General features: G+C 45.6%; 1 protein-coding gene across 4 annotated transcripts in view; it reads left to right on the forward strand.

Annotated features, from left to right (window-relative positions):
* Positions 1 to 20,641, forward strand: part of MTR (5-methyltetrahydrofolate-homocysteine methyltransferase) — an 89,411-nt gene that overhangs the window by 39,384 nt on the left and 29,386 nt on the right. For all 4 annotated transcript variants that reach the window (XM_039850404.1, XM_039850401.1, XM_039850403.1 and 1 more), the window contains 7 exons: positions 3,574 to 3,753; positions 5,432 to 5,548; positions 5,817 to 5,957; positions 12,336 to 12,425; positions 13,533 to 13,685; positions 15,450 to 15,557; positions 16,558 to 16,658. In XM_039850404.1, the coding sequence (XP_039706338.1) occupies positions 3,574 to 3,753; positions 5,432 to 5,548; positions 5,817 to 5,957; positions 12,336 to 12,425; positions 13,533 to 13,685; positions 15,450 to 15,557; positions 16,558 to 16,658 (890 nt within the window). The remainder of the gene's footprint in view (positions 1 to 3,573; positions 3,754 to 5,431; positions 5,549 to 5,816; positions 5,958 to 12,335; positions 12,426 to 13,532; positions 13,686 to 15,449; positions 15,558 to 16,557; positions 16,659 to 20,641) is intronic.

Raw genomic sequence — 20,641 nt, forward strand, 5'->3', positions numbered from 1 at the left:
AGAGGGGGGAGTTGGTGCATTGGGAGAAAGGGGGCATTTGCCAGGTCCGTGGGACTTGGGGGCTGGCAGTTGGTGTGCGAGTGGGCGGGGGGACAGTTGGCTGACCACCGGGGAGAGAAGGCAGGATGTCAGAGTGCAGATTGCAGGCACTGGGCAAGGGGCTGCTGGGAGTCTGACTGCGTGGTTTTCAGTGGAGTCGGGAGTGAGGTGAGCTTTGGATAGAGTGGACTGTTGTGTGCCTTGTGGCTCTGCCGTGTGTCACCTGAGCGTAAAGCAGAAGCTTTCCCACAGGGGAGGGTGGACACTGCCTGTGCTTTAAAAAACACACGCACCCCTGGGCATTAGTCCTTGAGTTTCTGACCCCTTTGGTCTAGGGCGAGACCTGGCTTCTGTGATTTTAAAGGCTTAGAGGTGATTCTCATGTATAAATGTAGTTGAAAACCACCAGCAGTTTATCTCATTTAGTCCTTGTGGCAGCCACCTGGGGTAGCTGTTGCCTTATTTTACTGTGAGCCAAGGTCAAATGCCTAGGATGAGATGGAGTCTGGCTTGAAGACTGGCGCCAGTTTCCACATGCTGGATTATCCCCAGGCTTCGTCTGTTAGCGCTGCTGGTGCTCGATTTTGTCTGAGAACGAGCTTTACCCATTTAGAGTTGAATGTGGCCACAAATAAAAATGCAGGGAAAAAATTTCAACTTGCTGGTTATGAAAGAAATGCAAATTAGAGCAATGTTAAGGTAATGTTTCCCTTCCTAACTTGGGAAAAGTAAACTTAAAATGATCCGGGCTGGCAGGGTTGGGGTGGAGGTGGGGGGGTCGTCAACAGAAAGCCTCATTCATTGGAGAGTGTAGCATGAACTGGGACAGCACTTTTGAAAGACACCGTAATACCTGTCAGGAGATAAAAATGTTCATACTCTTTGAGCTAATGATCTCATTTCTGGGAAATTATCTCAGTAAAAGGACTCAGCAGCATAAGAATACTATTTATACAAAGATTTTCCACCAGCTTTCTTGAAGATAACCTTAATGCTTGTCTGAAGAGAAATTGATTACTTAGGTTACATCGGTCTGTTGGAATATTACCCAGGTTATTTAAATATTAATTATGAAGTTTTGGAGCAGCATGACAGTGCTTACAAATACAAATAAAAAATATAAAACCAAAAATCATATAGACACTGCGTACTTGACTGCGTAAAAACTACATTTGCGAAAAGTGGAAGAAAATGCTGTCAAGGAAAATAAATGTCGGTGTAAGGCAGTGGAATTAAAGATACCTTTTTAAAAACTGCTTTTACTAATTACAAGTATTTTTTCTACATGATCATAGACATGCTCATTGTACGATCGTGTATCGAAACTTACAAAGAGCAAAGCGAAAAGTTCATACACTTGCAAAGTACAGAAACCAACAATACGGATATTTCGGTATAAAGACATGTCTTCTGTGAGCTGAGTTCTCCCGGGGCTGTTGGGAGCACGAACCAGTTAAGAATCAAGATTTGCTTTGCTTGGATGACACCACCGGTGACAAGGAGAAAGCACCTCTCTGCAATGAAAGTCGCCGTTGGGACTAAACAGCGGAGGAAGGCTCGCCCGCCCTGCTTCAGCACCTGCTGCCGTCTTCGGTTTATGCTCGTGATCCGTGTTACAACAAAACTGCACGGTCAAGGCCAGCAATGACAGGGGGGCTGGCCTTAGGGCGTCAGATAGGAATTATTTCTGTGTTTTTGTTTGTGGTTAGTAGTTTGATCAACTCATCTTTAACAAGACACAGAACACCTCTATTATTGAAATTTCTGTGGGAAGAATGACATCGCTACTCTCTAGGGTTAGTTCTTCTTTACTAATCGAAATGATTGTTTTGTATGACAATTTTTAATAAGGTTTCCTAGAAATATAATTATCACATAATCGGAGAAGAGACTATATTATTTTATGTTTGTACGTGTGTAAATTACATAAAAGAATAATCAGTATTATCCTATGAATGCATCCATTACATTCAATACATTTACCTATGCTAAAATTATATGAGAGTAATTTTCCAATTTATGAAGAAATAGGGCCCCATTGGGATATTGATTAAAATTTAATTAATCGTAAGTTAGAAAATAATGAAGAATTGGCATCTTGGCACTATTCAGATTTGTCATTTGGGAGCCTGGTATGCCTTTCCGATTACTAATCCATCAAGTTTTACAGTTTTCCTTAAGTAGAAACTCTTCAGACCATTACTAGGTATTTTGCGTTGTTTTGATGTATTTTTCCTCTGGAATATATTTTTCTTCAGTAGTGATTTTTAAGATTTCTATCTCATAAGCAGCCTTTTCATTGAATTTAGATAACTTGATAGTGTTTTTCACCTAAACATGTTGTATTTTTCAGTAGGATACTCACCACAGTATTATAAATAGTCCTAGGAAACTGAAGTCAGTAGTTCTTAGTTTTCCCTTTATTTTTACCCTGTGGAAGGTAATTGACTCAAGCCGAGGACTCGATTCTCTGGTTTCCTCCCCTGACCCTCTCTGAGCTTTTTTAGAAATCTGACATGTTTCTGTGTTTCAGGGGCCTCCTTTGTCGTGGCTCCAGAGAGGTCACCGCTCCCTGGCTACGATTTAGTGGCCGTGTGTCCCTGCGCTTGGACCTTTCCTTATCAGATGGATCATACTTATATTCTTTGTGTATAGGAAACAGTCTTCTCCAGATTCCCCTCAGAGGTGGGGACGTGGGGACTGTAAGCTGCTCTTGGTCCCAAGACTCCAACGTGTGGGTCCAGCCACCCCAATTTTCCATTGCTCTGCACATGGTGTGTCCGAGAGGGACTGAGAGTGACCACCAGTACTGATTGGGGGGGAGGTACTTGGCATCCCTCCCTGTCTGTTTTTCTCCGTTTCTTTCTTTCTCTGTCATTAATCCAGCAGTGTGAAAGGAGCAGGGTGGGACAGTGGAGCACGTGAGGGGCAATGAAACGGGAGGTGCGGGCCCTGATTCCAGGCGTGATGGGGAGCCTTGCTGGAGTCAGTGCTCTCCTTTCTAGAGTCACTATTTGAAGAGCGATGCCCGTGTGACTTAAGTGCCTGACGTCAGGCACCTGAAGCAGCCGCTGCGGTGGGAGGGGCCGGAGGTGGGGAACATGCGCACATCCTCCACGCCGCGTGGCGCAGTCCTGCAGGAGGAGCCGGGAGCTCTGGCAGTGGTGCAGGGGGCGGGGGTCGTGAAGGCGCTGCGGGCAGGTCGGGAGAGGGGGCCGTTCGCATTTGTTCCTTCGCGGTGTTTGAATCCTTACCATGCGTGTGTATTTTTTAGAAGCTGATTTACTAATATACCATATATTTGCATTTAAGGCTTGATTTTTATAGAAGTCTTGTAAAAACACAAAGGGACTTTAAGGCAGCTCCTGCTCTGAGGCAAGTCAATAAATGTTTAGAGGCTGCTTGGCTTTTGGATCTTCATGAGCCCCAAGCAGTGGTGCTTATGTGCTTTCGACAAGTGAATTGTGCTTCTGTTTTCATGGATAACACTTTATTTTTCTATTTCAAATTATTATCTTTTGCTCCTTTCTCCAGGCGACAGAAACGGACGTCAAAGTCAAAATCTGCACCCGGGCCTACAACCTGCTCCTGAAGAAACTGGGCTTTAATCCAAACGACATCATTTTTGACCCTAACATCCTCACCATTGGTACTGGGATGGAGGAACACAACTTGTACGCCGTTAATTTTATCCATGCAGCAAAGATCATTAAAGTAAGTCTGGTGTGTTCTCTCTTCTACCCAGGACATCGCTCGGACTTACCACATGGCTCCAGTGGCCAGTCTCAGCGACACATGTGTATATTTGTTGGCTGGAATGTTGACATTTTTGTTCTTAGGTAGTAAATTGGTTTTCTGAAATTTAGGGCCCTTTATTATTTTTCTTTTATGTGTTATTTTAAACTGTGAAGTATAACACACACACTAGAGAATACATGAAAAATATATTAAAAAATTAATTGTGAAGCAAATATTAGCTCTCGCTTAGGTCCTGAGGAGAACGTGGCCTGAGCCCGTGTCTCTCGCTTCCCGATTCCACCTTCATCCTGAGTTCTGTTGCTTTTCTTTATACCTTTGTCATTTCCCTATGCACAATGAATCTGAATTATCTATGGATTCTGTATGTGCAAATTCACCTGCTCGCTAAGGTTTATCTGTGACCCCATATCAGTACTGGTGGTCACTCTCAGTCCCTCTCGGACACACCACGTGCAGAGTGATGGAAAATGGGGGTGGCTGGACCCACACGTTCCCAGCGGAAGTCAACAGGGACACGTGCTGCTTCTTGCTTCAGCTCTCGTTCTGTAGACATGTCCTTTCCGTGGTCTGTTTAGTGCTATGCTTTTTTTTTTAATTATTAATTTTAATTAGCCTCAAGTACCCAGTACATTGGTTAGACATCTGTGTAGTTCATAAAACGATCCCCCTGGTTGTTCCTTTCATGCTTTATTTATTTATTTATTTATTTATTTTTTGAGCTTTTTCTCGGTGCTCGGTTTCTCTGAGAAGCCCCTGAAGTGCAGTCTGGTGCTCCTCAGAGCAAGAAGGCCGTGGTGTGCTTGCGGGGGAGGTGCATGTTAGGGAGCTTTGTTAAGGCATGAGTTGCAGTGCTGCTGGCTGTGAGCTCAGGTGGGTGAGTCAACCAGATCCATTAAACAGATGTCTTTAAATGGAAACACACATAAAATAAGGTTATACATTTATCAGTTGATGGCAGTTTTGTGGCCGGAGGCTCACAGGAGTTGAAACCTATATTTTCTCAGAAACAGTGGTTTTCAGTGTTCCTTGATTCGGCATTTGTGATGACTTTTTAGAACATAATTATCACTGTGTAACAGACTCAACTGTGTAAACAGTATAATTTAGTTTTGCCTGTTTCTGAGCTTAATAGAAATAGAATCTAAGATTCTTATGCCTTTTACCCAACTTCGTTTTCAAGATTCATTGGTGCCTTAGCTGTAGGTTGTTTGTTTTTGTTAATGTGTGCTGTTTCGTTGCACAATTATTCCACAGTCAACTATTCTGCTGTTGATAGACGTTAGGTTTGTTCCCGTTTTTGGACATGGCCAGCAGTGCTGCCGCGAGCGTTCCCGTATGTGTATCTTGGGCTCACGTACACGAGCGTCTCTGTGGGACGCGCCTGGAAGCAGGACTGCTGGGTCCTGGTAGTGCTTGGTAGTGGAGGATGTCTCCCTCTGTGCTTGAGCCCGTTCGTGCTTGAGTGGGAGTTCCTGTTCTACATATGTGCTAATGCTTGATATTGTCATAAGACGCAGTGGGAACCTTGAACTTGATGTTTTTTTCTCTTTCCACTCATGTATAAAGCTTAAGGGATGCGATTGCTGTATTTGGCAAAATAGGGTAATCTTTTCACTTCTTTAATTTTTGCCAGGAAACATTGCCCGGAGCCAAAATAAGTGGTGGTCTTTCCAACTTGTCCTTCTCCTTCCGAGGAATGGAAGCCATTCGAGAAGCAATGCATGGGGTTTTCCTTTACCATGCAATCCAGGTACGGTCGGACACCTGTTCCCTTGAAACCGGCAAACCCACAGACCCACTCTGGCTCGCTGCTGGTTTCTGTGCATAAAGCCTTTTTGGAGCAGAGCCGCAGCCGCTCACTTGCGGGTTGTCTGTGGTGCGTTTGTGCTGCGGTGGCAGAGCTGAGTAGCTGCGACAGACATGATGGCCTGACTGTGTCCTTCTGGCCCCAGAAGAAGTTTGCAGACCTGGGCTAGAGTGTCACTGGGGATTCTCATCTTTCTTTGTATCTCCCTCAGTTTGGCATGGACATGGGGATCGTGAATGCTGGCAACCTCCCCGTGTATGACGACATCCATAAGGACCTTCTCCACCTCTGTGAAGATCTCATCTGGAATAAAGACCCCGAGGCCACCGAGAAGCTCCTACACTACGCCCAGGTAGAGAGCAAGTGTTCTGATGGGTGGCTTTCCTGTCTTTTATTTATTGCTCATGCAGGGTTATTAGACCTTCATTGCAGAATAAAAGCAAATATGCAATCACGTCTTTGGATCATTGAAGATTGCTATAGAAAGTTCCGTAAGTGATGTTTTAGTGAGGGCAGGGAAGGCAAAACAGGCCGTATTTGGGACACTTAAGCATTTCGAAGTTATATTTCAATTTATTTTAAAATGTAAAATTAATTTTTCTCATACCAAAGTAACACATGCTAATTTTAGAAAATTTGTAAAATACAGATAAACAACAGAAGAAAATAAAAATTACTTATAATTCTACTACCCCAAATCAACCACTATTGAGATTTTATTATAACTTTCTTGTCATGTTTTTCTGAAATGAATATATACTCATAGTTGTATCCACACACACACACACACACACACACACACACACACACACTTTTATGAAAATAGAGTTATACTCAAGATGCCGTTTTGATAACCTGTTTGGCAGTATACTGGGAACACGTTTCCATTTTATTAAGATATTCCATTTTTGCGTCTCACACTTTATTTTGGACCTTCCTGGGTTATTGCCTGGTTCCTGTTGCTGTGTTTACTTTGTTTACTTGTGTATTTAGGGTCCGCTCCGTCTGTGCAGGGCTCCGCGATGCAGAGCGTGAAGTCTGCACACACTGGCTCTATAGATGTGAGAATAAATACAGTTAACCCAAAAAGCAGTTTGTTCTCTCTTGCTCTGTGTTGGGCAGCCCCAGGTACAGTAAATATCTGTCACGGGTGCAGCTCCCTAGAATTCAGTTGAAGGAAAGTGAGATCTTTATCTGGAAAAAGTCGCTTTTTAATTCATTTCAGAAGGCGACGGCGCAGGAAGGCACTGTTCTCGCGAAGCAGGCGGGGAGGCCGCAGAGCGCTTGCGCGTGTGTCGCTGCCTTTGCAGTGTTTCCCTGTTGGAATCTGAATCTGACTCTGTCAGAACTGCTGCCTTTCCTTTCCCACTGGAGATCACTAAACTGTTCTGGAAGGAGGACAGGACCTTGACTTGCCAGCATGATGGGTGGCGAGATTTAGGTTTCTGAAACTGAAGAGCTGATTGGAGTTCAGACTGCGTGAGAACATGACCCTCCTCTCAGCTCCTTAAAAACAGTTCTCATTTCTCATGTGGGTCCAGGACCCATCGTCTCAAGTCACAGTCGCTGCAGATGTCATCCAGTTCTGCTCTCCGGCTCGTCACATAAGAAACAGTCCCCACGTTCTTTTCCCAGCTCCATGACTGTTTCCGCTCAGGTGGACAAAGCGCTTAGCTCTGTAATAGTCTTTGAGCATCAAGACGGGGGTGGGAAGCACGATCCAGTTTTCTTCTGGGCCCATCTTCCACCTGGTGGGGGACCCTGCATCAGTAACTGACTAATGGGGTTCTTTTGAGGCCAAAAGGGCATCACAGCTCCCATAATCATGAAGTTATCCTAGAACGTTCTTAACCCATGAGATGAGCGTGCCGTTTCGACCTTTCCTCCACCGTCCCCATGAGACGGCGCCCCCACTTGGGGAAGATAGGGCTCCTTATTTGTAAGACTTCTCGTTTCGGGATTTGTCGGCTTCGTGGTTTGCATCGGTCACCCTGTCAGTCTGTGTTCACTTTTAGCGTTGGTTTACAAGTTTTCGTTTCTGGGCATGGTGCTGAGCTGCCATGAGGTTTTGCCCCGGGGCACAGCACGATCAAGGGAACTCAACAGCGATTGCAAGAGCTTAACAATCTCTCCAATAAGAAATTGCCTCCCTCTTACTGTAACCACAAGGACTTATCACAAGCCATGGGACCCTCTGTCAAGTAGGCTAACGGTCTACTTTCAAGGTGACTCTGTTATCACTAAGGAAATTAATAACAAAACAGGTATACTTTAATAATTCCCAGGATACACCGAGTGCACATGGAGCATGAAAAGCAGGAATCTTACGAGGCAAATAGGTGCTGAGGAATTTCTTTTTCTTCATGAGAGAATGTCTCTTTTTGTTATTAAATGATGACGTCTGCACCCAAGTTCCTGACTGATACGTAGTGAAAAGGGTGCAGCCCTGGGGAATAGTGAGTTTATCGAAAAGTACGTTTTTGTACTTTTTTTTGGTACAGACTGACCTGTGGCAAGGAGATTATTTTTGGTGTTTGAGATGTCACAACACCACATAATGCACATGGAGTTTTTTTTTATTAAGCAGTGCCCTAAATGGAAGTTGAGGCCCCTTTGGGCGTGGACAGGAAGCATATCTGCTCTCCATACGGTGCGTCGGTTGGGAGAATATTCTTGATACTTTTCTGGACAAAGGTCACCCATTCCTTGATCTGGCCGTGGTCCTTCTCATTGCCACTGCAGCTCCCGTTCTTGTCTGGCTCCCTCTCAAGCGGTTTGCTACCCTTGATGCTGGTCCAGTTCTATATGGGAAACAGTGCAGTCGTCTGAGGTCCCTGAGAAGCAGAAGCTATGTGGGGGCAGCAGATACAGAAACGAGGAGCAGCTAGGTGCTGTGGCAGCTGATTGGTCAGTCTGCTTGGTGGTTTCAGACACCATGGCAGCTGATTGGTCGGTCTGCTTGGTGGTTTCAGACACCATGGCAGCTGATTGGTCGGTCTGCTAGGCGGTTTCAGACACCATGGCAGCTGATTGGTAGGTCTGCTCAGTGGTATCTGTGCGACGAGCTTCCAGTGCGTCTGACTCTGGCGGATTGTGTTCTGGTCATGGAGAACGTCCTGTTGAATGACTAGTTGAGAAGCAAGATGGGCTCCGCGTGCCATGCTGTTCTTGTGACATAGCTGCTTTTAAGTGGTGTCGTGTCTACTCACTGCAGCCCCAGCTCGTTACTGGGACCTTCACCGGCCTTCGTCGTGTCCTCATTTGTCACTGCTCATATGCACACACATATTGACCCTCCCCACACTGTATATGCTGGACACTGGTTTTCTGTGAACACACCAAGTCCTTTTCCCAAGAGTGTTTGGAACACTCTGCCCTGTTTTTACATGTCAGACTCCATCCCACAGGCAGGAATTGCTTGATCGTGTGGCTGATGGGACAAGTGGTGTTTCCATGTATCAGGTGATGTGAATGTGTGCTTCAGAAGGCCTTCCTTTTCCTCCCTCCTCCCTCCCTTCTCCCTCCCCCCTTAGCCCCTCCCTCTCCTCCTCCTCCCTCCCTCTCTTCCTTTCCCTTCCTTTTTACAGTGCCACACGTTTCGTGATTTTTTCCCCCTTTAATAAAGATCAGAGGGTATAACCTATAAATTTTGTATTTTTTTGTGGTTTTTACTTTTTTAATTGAGATATAATTAACATGTAACATTACCTGAGTTTCAGGTGCACAACATAATGGTTTGATATTTGTACATATTGTGAAGTGATCACCACAGTAAGTCTGGTTAACATCCATCTCTCCACGTAGTTACAGATTTGTCATTCTTACGCCGAGATCCTTTAAGGTCTAAGCTCTTAGCCACTTTCAGTTGTGCAACACAGTATTATTAACTATCGTCGCCATGCTTTACGTGACACTCCTAGGGCTTATTTATTTTATAACCAGAAGTTTGTACCTTTTGACCCCCTTCCCCCATTTACCTACCTCCCACCCCCACCTCTGGCGACCAGTGATCTGTTCTCTGTCTCTGTGAATTCATTATTTTTTTAGATTCCACATATAAGTGAGATCATATAGTAATTGTCTTTCTCTGTTTGACTTATTTCATTTAGCATAATGCCCTTGAGGTCCATCTATGTTATCACAAATGTCAGGGGTCCTTTCTTTATGGCTGATATTCCGTTGTATATATGAATAACATCTTCTTTATCCATTCATCCGTTGATGGACACTTCCATGTCCTGGCTATTGTGAATAATGTCGCAGATAATTCCTTTCACTGGCCAAGCCCTTCAGGCTTTTCGGTGTGTGAGGGAGGAGGCCCAGCAGGTCGTTGCCTCAGTTGCCGCCCCCACCCCGAATCCTGGAGTTCTCCCCAGTCCTTCCTTCTCTTCCTGCACATTGTTACTTACACCTTCCTGTGAGTCCTTTTTCCCTTCCCGTTACCACCACTGTAGTCCAGGCCTTTACCGTGGGCTGCAAAACATTCCCCGACTTCTGAGGTTCTCTTTAAAAATGCTACTTTGAATGTAATGGTGCAGCTTCAGAGCTTTGGCTAGTGCTGTCCTCCCGCCCCAAACCCCTCAGTCGCCTGGAGGGTTAAATTCAGACTTTCATCGCCTGGATTTCTGGTGCTCTGTGATTTGGCCTCAAATATTCTGCAAAAACATTGCTCCAGAAAAACCCGGATTTGTTCGTTTTGCGCTTGTGCTTTACTGAACTTAGAGGACCTCGCTAGTCGGAGGGATGTTTGCTGCAGAGCCCACAGTTTCATGAGCCACGCAGAAATGTCCCCAGGCAGTTGTAATGCTTTGTAAGTGCCATGACGGGATGGACAGGGCACTGTGCAATGCTCAGGAGGGACACCGAGCCCAGCGGTGGAGGAGGTTGGACGATACCTGAAGCTGAGCAGGAGTTAGCCAGGCAGAGGCTTGGCTGGCGTTGGAGGGCGGTGCTGCCGGTCCCCGCCAGGGCATGCACACGTGGATCTAGCTGGGGCCTGGCATTGTGTGTCAGGTGAAAGAATGTGAAGGCCCAGAGGTGAAGAGATGGAAGGAACTGGAATGATGAGAGTAGCTGAGCTTGTAGGGGACAGCGGAAGGGGACGCTAGGGAGGAAGCCGGCTCAGGGCAGCGTCAGGGGACAGCAGAAGGGGACGCTAGGGAGGAAGCCAGATCGGGGCAGTGTGTGGCACAGAAGGGAGTTGTGCTTCACCCTGAGAGCGGCAGGGAACTTCTGCGAAGTTTCATCACACGGCGGTGTGACCAGTGTGCATGTTGGCAGGTCCCTCTGGCCACCGTGCAGAACACGCGGGGAGATCTGCGGGGTTCCGGGCTGCAGAGACCAGTTAGTGGCTTGGACTGTGAAAGTGGAAAATGGGTGGAGAGAAATACTGGGGAGGTATAATCATTAGGGCTTGGTGACTGAGTGACCGTGAGGAGCGAGTGGGCATTCAGGGACAATGCTCAGCCTGGACCAGTCACAGACAGTGGCTGACCTTGGCCTGTGCAGGAGCCCCTTCCAGGGGCCCCATAACTAGCACACCTGGTGGCCGGCTTCAGACCACAGCAGAGCCCATCGCGCCAGTTAGCCCCACGAGCGGCGTGTCCAGAAGGGGATCTCTGAAGGCTCCAGCACCCACTGGGCAAATCCCGTTCTGTGAGATTGGCTCCGCACAGCAGCTCGTACACTATGGTCACGGCCAGTCCTCACAGCTGGTCAGCCTGAGTGACAGCTGCAACCCCTGATGTGCCAACAGCAAGCAAGGCTCAACTACAACAGGAGGGCACACACAACCCACATGAGGGACACTCCTGGAGTATCCGGCTCAGGTGACCAGGGGAGACTGTGCCACTGGGCCCCACAGGACACCTGCTACATAAGGCCACCCTGCCAAGACTGGGAGACGTAGCAGATCTACCTCATGCATAGGAACAAAGACAGGCAGCCAAAATGAGGAAACAGCAACAAAAAAACATGTCGTAAATGAACGAACAGTTCTCCAGAGAAAGAACTAAACGAAATGGAGGCAAGCAATCTGCCAGATGCAGAGTTCCAAACAGTCGTTATAAGAATGATACTGAGATTTCTGGTTTGAGCAACTGGAGGAAACAGATACGGTGATACTACAGTTGGGCTCTGCACCACGATCATTGCGCTTTGTCCCTTTGCCGAGTCCCAGCTTCTCTGAAGCCTGTCCTTACCCCAGTCTGTGGTGATCTCTCCTCGCCCCAAACCCCTGATCTCCTGTGGCATCTGCTCATGTAGCCCTGGGCACCTGCTTTCTCTTCCAGCTGACCTTCCACCCCCCCTTATGACACAGCGAAGTCCTGGGCAGCGCGGGCCATGTCCTGTGCCTCGTAGTGGTCACCAGGGTGCTGTGCGACAGCTTCATCGCAGCACCTCCACCCTTATTTGTGGGTAGTGATGGTCCTCGTGGAGAGCTTTAAAAGCTCATCGGATGTGCATCGAGCTGCTCCGATTGTCCCAGGGATCTTTTGTCCTAATGTAACTTTTAGGAAAGAAAACATGGAGCCTCACTCTGTCCCACTACTAAAAATTCAAATCCTAAAAGATTTCTCCATCTCTCAAACATTTATTGAGATATTAATTTGGGCTGGATGCTGTTCTAGGGGCTGGAAATATAAAATAAGAGTAAGACATTGTTTTTTTGCTGCCCAGTAGTTCAGTAAGGAACTGTTGTGTCTGTTTCTCTGTCCTAATTTCTGTTCAGACTCATGGCAAAGGCGGGAAGAAGGCCGTGCAGACTGACGAGTGGAGGAATGGCTCGATCGAAGAACGCCTGGAATACGCCCTCGTGAAGGTCCGCCGCGCGGGCCCTGCAGGAGGGGGGCTCGGGGGCCGAGGCCCTTCCTCGTGAAGGTCCGCCGCGCGGGGGGCTCGGGGGCCGAGGCCCCCCCAGTCGTTTGATGTTGCAGCAGCTGGCAAAGGGGATTGCCTAGACCAACCCCTCTCCTCTCCCTACCCCACCTCAGGCACCCTTGGCCACATCCAGAGACATTTTGGTTGTCACTTCTGGGGTTAGGAGGTGTACTAGATCCAGGGGCCAGGGATGCTGCTCAGCATCCTGTGGTGCATGGAACAGGCCCACATGACAGAGAGTTATTCAGCCTTAAATGTCAGCAGTGTCGCGCTTGAGAAGTGCTCTTCTTTACTAAGTTGCTGATGTTCAATTAACAAGCACCTCCTGACTCTTCTCCACATAATTGGAATTTTAGGCAAGATAAATAATCTCCTGGCTTCAGTGTCCTCCTTTGTGAGTCTGGAGAATTTCAGAGTTGTTCTTTTATTTTTGACTTGAGAATTTAACTTACAACTTCTTGAGATTCACATAGTCCAGGCTGCGGAATGAGTCTGCCACACCCAGGGACCCTTGAACTGGGGCCTCTGGAGGACAGGGCTTGCTTGATCCCTGAAAGCAGAAGAGTTGCGGGGCTCTGTGGCTTTGAACTCACCTGTGGGCCCCGCCCGTGGTCTTCCCTCCCAGCCCCCAATACGGCAGTGGGAAGACGTGCTGGTTTCACAGGAGACATTTATCAGTGTTCAGTCTGTTAAACCACTAGGCTAAAAAGCCTGTTTTATTATAAATTTGCACTTATCAGTACTTCCTCTGTCACTCATAGCTCACTCTGCTGAGTACTTAGTGTCCATAAGCCCCTAAGCACTTTATGTAGGTGTTGCACTTAATCCTAAACATAATCAGTCATGAGGCAGGTACTGTGTGATATGGTGATTCAGGCTGCTGAGGCATAATGAATTCCCAGAATTGGTGATAGGAGCCAGGATTTGAACCCATTGCAGTCTGATTCCAAAACCTGCACTCTTAAGCATTTCCGCGATGCATTCTTTGTTAGCCATTTGGATTTAAGCCAATGTTTTATGTGATTTTTTTTTCCCATTTTTTTTGTAGGGCATTGAAAAATATGTTATTGAGGATACTGAGGAAGCCAGGTTAAACCAGGAAAAGTACCCCCGACCTCTGAACATAATCGAAGGGCCCCTGATGAACGGCATGAAAGTTGTTGGCGATCTTTTTGGAGCTGGAAAAATGTTTCTACCTCAGGTTTGCAAAAGATTGGGGGGGGAATTTTCACAAGTGAAAGAAAAGTTTTTGTCTTTTAATAAATAGTAAGTTTGGGTATATCTCTCGGTTTTAATTTTGACAAGAGCTCGGGCATTGAGAGCTGGTCTTGCTTTCTCCAAGTATACTCAGGAGTAGCGTCTAGAAAATCCCATCTTTAGGGTGACGTGGAAGTGAGAGGTCACCTGGAAATTCTTCGCGTCTAATCCTCATGTCCCAATCTGGACTCTGCCTCTTAACCCCAACAGCGACCTGCTTCCTCACAGACTGAAATGCAACCCAAGGCTAATGTGAAGTTAATATTAGCAACGTTTGATTTGACCAGCCAATATTCACCTTTTAGGATGCATATTTTGAAAAAATCATTACCATTTTAAATAGTGATATGCATTAAATGATATGTTTTGAGTAAAACCAGAACTCTCGTTGATTTACAGTAGCAGAATCTGTCCCCATCAGTTAACAGATACTTGCTGAGCCCTCTGGGTTTGGGGCTGTGAGGCCCACAAAAAACGAAAAGGCCCCGTTCTTTTTTTTTTAGGTATTCTATATTTAATTGCTACTCGTGCATTCCCTTTCATGATGTTCATACTTTTTAAACAGCTTTATTGTTTTATAATTAACACACACTCAACTGCACCTATTAGAGGACTCGGTTTGATAGTTTAACGTGACACCTTCACCATCTCACCCCTGCTCGGGACAAGGAACATGCAGCTGTCCTGTCCTGCCTGCTTGGTCTCCTCCAATCTGTGACGCTTCTTCAGTCTTTGTTTTTCACAATGGCTACTTTTTTTAACTTTTCTTTTTTGAGTTAACTTTAGACTTACAGACACGTTGCGGACGTAATTTAAAATGTGTGTGCGCGTATGTTCCTCACCCAGCTCCCCCGCCCTCCACGGTAACGGTCCTGCCTGACTGCAGTGCCAGGAAACTCAGAACCAGGAAACTCACACCGGATAGAGACCTGTTCTGATCTCACCGGGGTTGTCACCACTGTTTTCTTCTGTCCCAGGATCCCACATTGCTTTTATCCTGCCTTTTCTAACCATTCCTCTTACGACCTTGACTTCTGATGAGTCCAGTACAATCATTATGTAGATTGCCTCTTTGAGTTGTCTGATGTTTTCTCATTTGGCAAGAATAACAGTGATGCTGTGCCCTTCTCAGTGGGATATGTCAGGAGGCCCATGATGTCACTCTGTCTCCGTACTGGTGGTATGAACTTGGATCGCTTGGTTAATGACGTCTGCTAGGTTTCTCCACTGTAAATTTATTTGTGGGGAGAAACTTTGACACTCTGCAAATAACCCGTTTCTCATCACACTCCCAGCTGTGAATTTCAGCGTCATTGGTAGATTTCCTAAAAGGTTCTGTTCTTGCTTAAGCATAGACCTTAACTCTAAGTGAATTTCAATGCTGGGGATCGAGGAGAAGGCTGAGAAGGGGCTCATGGTGGAGAAGTGATGGGGGCCTTCTAGGCAGAGAAAAGATAAAGTGCAGAAGTTCAGAGGACAGAAATTGCACTATTTGATTTCTAGCCTTGTTTTCCTTCTGCTCTGCCTCGTTCACTGGCTTTCCCCATGAGGAGCTCACTCCTTACCCTGCCCTGTGAAAAGCGGACTGCAGTGTGGCTGACCTGAGTCAAAGCATGCATTCTTAATTCGTGCTAAAATTTTACAAGCAGCCGTTAGCAAATATTTAGGTGGTTTGGTCAAGATGTCTGACTCTGTGTGTTTTTTCCAGGTCATAAAGTCAGCTCGGGTCATGAAGAAGGCCGTTAGCCACCTTATTCCCTTTATGGAAAAGGAAAGAGAAGAAGCCAAAGTGCTTACTGGCACAGTAGAAGAAGAGGCAAGTCATCTGTACAGGCTCATGGTCCCTGCGAGGAGCTGGCCTTGAAGACTTACGTGGGTGTGGTAGGGACCCAGGGGCTTGGCTGTGTTTGCTGTCAAAGGTAAAATAGATAAATGATCTAATTCTTTCGCCAAGTATCAGAATACCCTAGAGTTTATCTTTGAATGTGGATTCATGACATTTTTAATTCAAATATAAATTTTAAACAAAACCCATGATTTCAAGACAAAAGCACTTCATTCACCTGTCACCCATTACAGAGCTCCTACATGTGCCAGTTACTGTGCGAGACACCGTAGCTGCAAAGTCCAGTCCCTACCCTTGAGGTAATTGAGTAATGTTTGGTTTTGGAAAACCTGGTAACTGAATCCTGTCTACACCAGCAGTGCCCGGCACCACTGCTGGCTTCAGTTCCGTCCTTGGCCGCAGCACCGCAGTAAACACGTTTAGCTCCCTGTGAAGCTCAGTCAGCTTCAGCCCCGAGGACCCTGAACTCTCAAATTGATCTGAGTTTGGAATGGCTCGGACATAATGTTTATAAATATCCCTCTTGCCTCGCATCCCCTCCCCGCTTTTCCTGAGGGAGGGGACGCCGCGGGTGCCTAGAACAGCGGTGTTGAGGAAACAAGACGAGCAAATACCTTCTGTGTGGGGCCCGCACAGTAACCCCTCAGACAGTTTGGTGTTACTGCTGCGGCCTTCAGCTGTGGAGCTGGTTTATGTTTGAACCCGCACTGCTTCGAGGTGCTGGAACCCACGGTCCAGGTTGAAGCTCCCTGAGCCGGCCGGCCGACCGAGTGGGTGGGCCGCCTTTGAACCGCTCGGGCCTACAGCTTCCTGCTTGCGGAGCGCATTACTTGGGCTCTGGGGCTGTCTTTGAGGTCGTCTTAGTGGTGTAACATCGCTTTCTGTGGCGACACCGGCCTGGCTCTAGAGAACTAGGTGATCCGCTCCCAAATGACCACAGCGGTGCTTAGCGGTTCGGCTTACTCTGCAGGACCCGTACCAAGGCACCATCGTGCTGGCCACCGTCAAAGGCGACGTGCACGACATAGGCAAAAACATCGTTGGAGTCGTCCTCGGCTGCAACAACTTCAGGTAGGTTCGGCCCACCGCTTTCACTGCTTTCTTGTTTAAAAATAAAAGCATTAACAGGGTTTACTGGGTGGGAGAGGTAGGACATAGCAGTGGGTATTAGAGGCTATTTTAAATTTCTTTTTTCTCACTGTGTTTTTGAAGTTTTTGCATTGAACACACCTTTTCAAATGATGTAAGTTAGTAATTATTTAATCCGTTGTATGTTCAGTAAGGACAAAAAGAATAGTAAAAACGATTCACGCGGGGTCCAAACAACTAAGAACCTTCCAGAGAATTGACCTCAGACCAGCAACTCTAACCAGAACACTGGGCTCCTACCCGTGGCCAGTGGCTTGGACCATATTCCTTTTCCTCTAAACAGACAGCCATATTTCAGAGCCAAGATCTTATAAGACTCTGGCTAAATGCAGTTTGATAAGAAAGCTTTGACCGTATAACTCTCTTCCTTTGCCTAGAAAAGGACCACGCCTGCTTCTTGGTAATGATGGAGCTAGATTTTGGAATGTCGTGTACAAGTAAAATCCCTTTCTGATGTATCTCATTAAAGTGAATAAATATTCAGCACAATTTCCTTGTGAGAGCTGATGACCTTTAGTAAATGTATATTTTGCTCCAATTTCAACATATTCATTATGATCAAAAGCCTAATGTAACTAATGCCTTCTCTGGTTCGTGTCCAACCAACAGCCCTCTTAAGTCACGGTCTTCTTTCCAACATGCAGTTTTCTGTGTAGAGAGGAGAGACTTGCTGTAGCTACGGCTGTGCCCACCCAGCGTTCTCTGCTGTCACGTAACAATCCCCCTTTCAGCGCCCTCTCTGCTCTCCACGTGTTCATCTGTCTGTGCACTCAGGGTGGTCACACGCCCCTGGGCACCCCTCAGGAAGGCCGAGATGGGCGAGCTGTGTCAGGATGGCACCTTCTCCCCCTGACTGCCTTCGCTCCTGTCTGCTTCCTCACTGTCGAAAGACAGCATTCTCTCCTGGTCCTGGAGATGAGGACTCTTGTTCTTGGAATGTACTTATTATTTTTAAAAAAGATAAACATAATGGAGATACAGTAGAGGTTGCTGTAATGAGATTTTTACCTATAGAATAAGTTTTCGGATAAAGTGTTTGCTTCCTAAAACCTACGAGACATTTCTGCCCTTGAATTACCTTTTCAGACCTGATGCTGTTGGTTTCTATTTGCTTTATCACTATTAGTTACAATTCAATTCAGCTAATAGAAATGAATGTTTATGGATCATCTGCTACGTACTGTGCATTATACTAGAGACGCCAGAAGGACTTTTCTCTGTTCAAGACCTTTACTGTTTATCAGGCTAAATAGTCAGGTGCATATTCAACTGTGATAACGGGACAAGAATTGTTGAAAAGAGTGACTCAGAGGTAAACTTGCTAAATATTCTTGAGTTATCATTGTCATGAGTGTATCATTTTTTATTCTGAAAAATGAATAAGTAGCCGAGAGGATCATGCTAGGAATGTTTTTGTGACAGTATTTTAGGAGGTCGAGGAAAGCTGTGGCATTTCTCCATTTCTGCTGGACCTGAGTGTCAGCAGTCGTGAAAGCCCGCCTGTTAGCCCGGGGCTTCCCTCCAGCACACCCACTTCCTGTCTTGTGCACTCAAGGGCTGTTTATCCTTGCTCGTAAGTCTAACTGGAGAAACATCTTATGATGCAACTTTAATTATTTCTTTTACAAAAACATAAGTGGACGCACACACTTTTGGGTCTTGTGTCTCATAACACACGGACTCCCGGCATTGGTAAGTTTGATTTTGTGGTGTCAGCTAGTGGCCCCAGCTATGTGCCTTATGTAGTTAACTATACTTCTGCTGAGCATCGGTGTCCTAGGCTGGGCGCTCGGGCGAGTCACCCAGCTAATGAGTGAGTCCAGCCAACCATCCAATACCAAGTCCTCATGCACCCTTCTTGTTCCTGGTTCTTTATCATTGATGCAGTAAACCTCATGAAGTGATAAGAATTTTTTGTGTGTGGGGGGGTGGGTAGTGGGGGGAGGAGAGAGGACTAAAAGCAATAGTGCTGTCTAGACAAAAAAATCACAATTTTTATGGGGATGATGCAACAGATTCTATGATGCTGTTAATCTAAAAAAATATAAAGCCCTAAGTAAGAGGCAACAAGCATTTACTGAGATCAACAAGAAGAGCTATTTGGGAGTCATTAATTCAGGCAGAAGTCCAGAGAATGTTCCGATAAGGAGACAAAGGCAGTGGGTGTTCAGGAGAAAGGCAGGGGAAAGAGTTACGTGAACGGAAGGGAGGCATTTCTCTTGGTGCAGAAAACACAGGATGCTAGTTCTAAATGGTGTTTTCAGTTTTTAGTCCAGTCGTCATATCTGCTTTTTTAGTTATCCTTGCAAAGTTCTTCGGGGCACACGGTTGCTTAGGCCCAGTCCAAAGGTTATTTTGCCCTGTTTTAACATTCCGGAGATTTCAGGCATAAGCCATACAAGGCAGTTCCTGTGGGATGGCAGCTCCAGATCCATTTTAAAGTGGCCCCGTCTACATTATTGTTTACAATGCAATAGGATTTGTGACCTTGAGAGTTTGAGTGGATCTGAGGATGTATCCGCCCCGAGTCTGCAAATGCTAACTTTTGTTTACCCTTCACAATTTGTATAGTGCTTTTATAGAACTGATTTTTCTTTTTTGTGTCTTCCTGATTTTTTATTTTTCTTTTTTTGTTTTGTTTTTTCCTTTCTTTTTATGGTTTTGATCCTGTTCTGCCTGCCTCAATTATTGTATTTCTCATCTTACAGATGAGAAAGCTGAGGCTTAGAGAAGTTAAGTAATTTATTCATGGTCACACAGTTAGCAAGTGGCATGATGTAATCAGAGCTTCTGATTCCAAAAGCTGAGACTGTCTGTGTCTGTTTACCTTCCAATATTTATTCCGGTTGTAAAATTAAACAACTTTAACTGTAAGGTCTAATATTAATATTCTAGTTAAATTTCTCTTAAGAAATAATTTAGAATGTTTTAAAATATTTTTGATGAGATAATTGATTACACGAAAGTAGATTTTAGATTTACTCTTTAAAATACCGACTTCCCATTTAACAGGTAAGCACACTGTTAAATTATGTAAGAAAAAATAGGATATATTAACAAAAATTTTAAAATTAGATGTCATACATCTAGTACTTTAAAAACTATGGATCTGGTGAAATTATAATGAGGCATGTTTATATTTTAACCAGGGGTTCTTAATGTAACTGTCTAGTATGAGTAAAAAAACGAGCAGTATGTGGCTAAGCATGAAGTACTTCGGAACCAAATCCTGTTCCAGTGTTCAGCTGAGTGAGGAAAAGGACGAAATCCAGGCCGCCCCGGCCCAGCTCCGCCCCGCTCCTCACATGCTCAGAGGCTTTCAGCTTGGTGTGCACACGTGTGCACATGTACATATATATAGTGTTATATAGTATGCGTATAGTTTTCCAGTGTTATTGAGATATAATCGACATATAACATTGGGCGAGTTTAAGGTGGTGGTGATTAGATACACTTATACGTTGCACCGTGGTTACCTTGGTAACGTTAGCTAACACCTGACGTCACACAATTACCAGTTCTTTTTGCGGTGAGAACATTTCATAGACTTAAAGCATCGTTAGGTGTACCGGCAGTGCTGTGTGCCGCGTCCCCAGAACCGAGTCATCCGACTGGAGGTTTGTGCCGTTGACCACCATCTCGTTTCCTCCGCCCCCAGCCCCTGCTAACCACCATTCCTCCTGGAAAGCAAAAGGCACTTGATTACGGTATTCGTTTTCTAAATTGTGTGTATTCTTAAATAGCGTTGGATGCCTCCGCTGAAGTATTTAGTGCGGCTTACATTTTTTTCCGAATTAGAAGCCTGAATTAAATGCTTGTGTTTATAGCTTTTATAAGCACTTTAGAAAGATGATTACAAAATCAATATTTTTTTCATAACATTCATTTTATTCTCTCATGTGGCA

This window comes from Pteropus medius, unplaced genomic scaffold (assembly GCF_902729225.1).
Source record: "Pteropus medius unplaced genomic scaffold, Ma_sr-lr_union100, whole genome shotgun sequence".
Lineage (NCBI taxonomy): Eukaryota > Metazoa > Chordata > Mammalia > Chiroptera > Pteropodidae > Pteropus > Pteropus medius.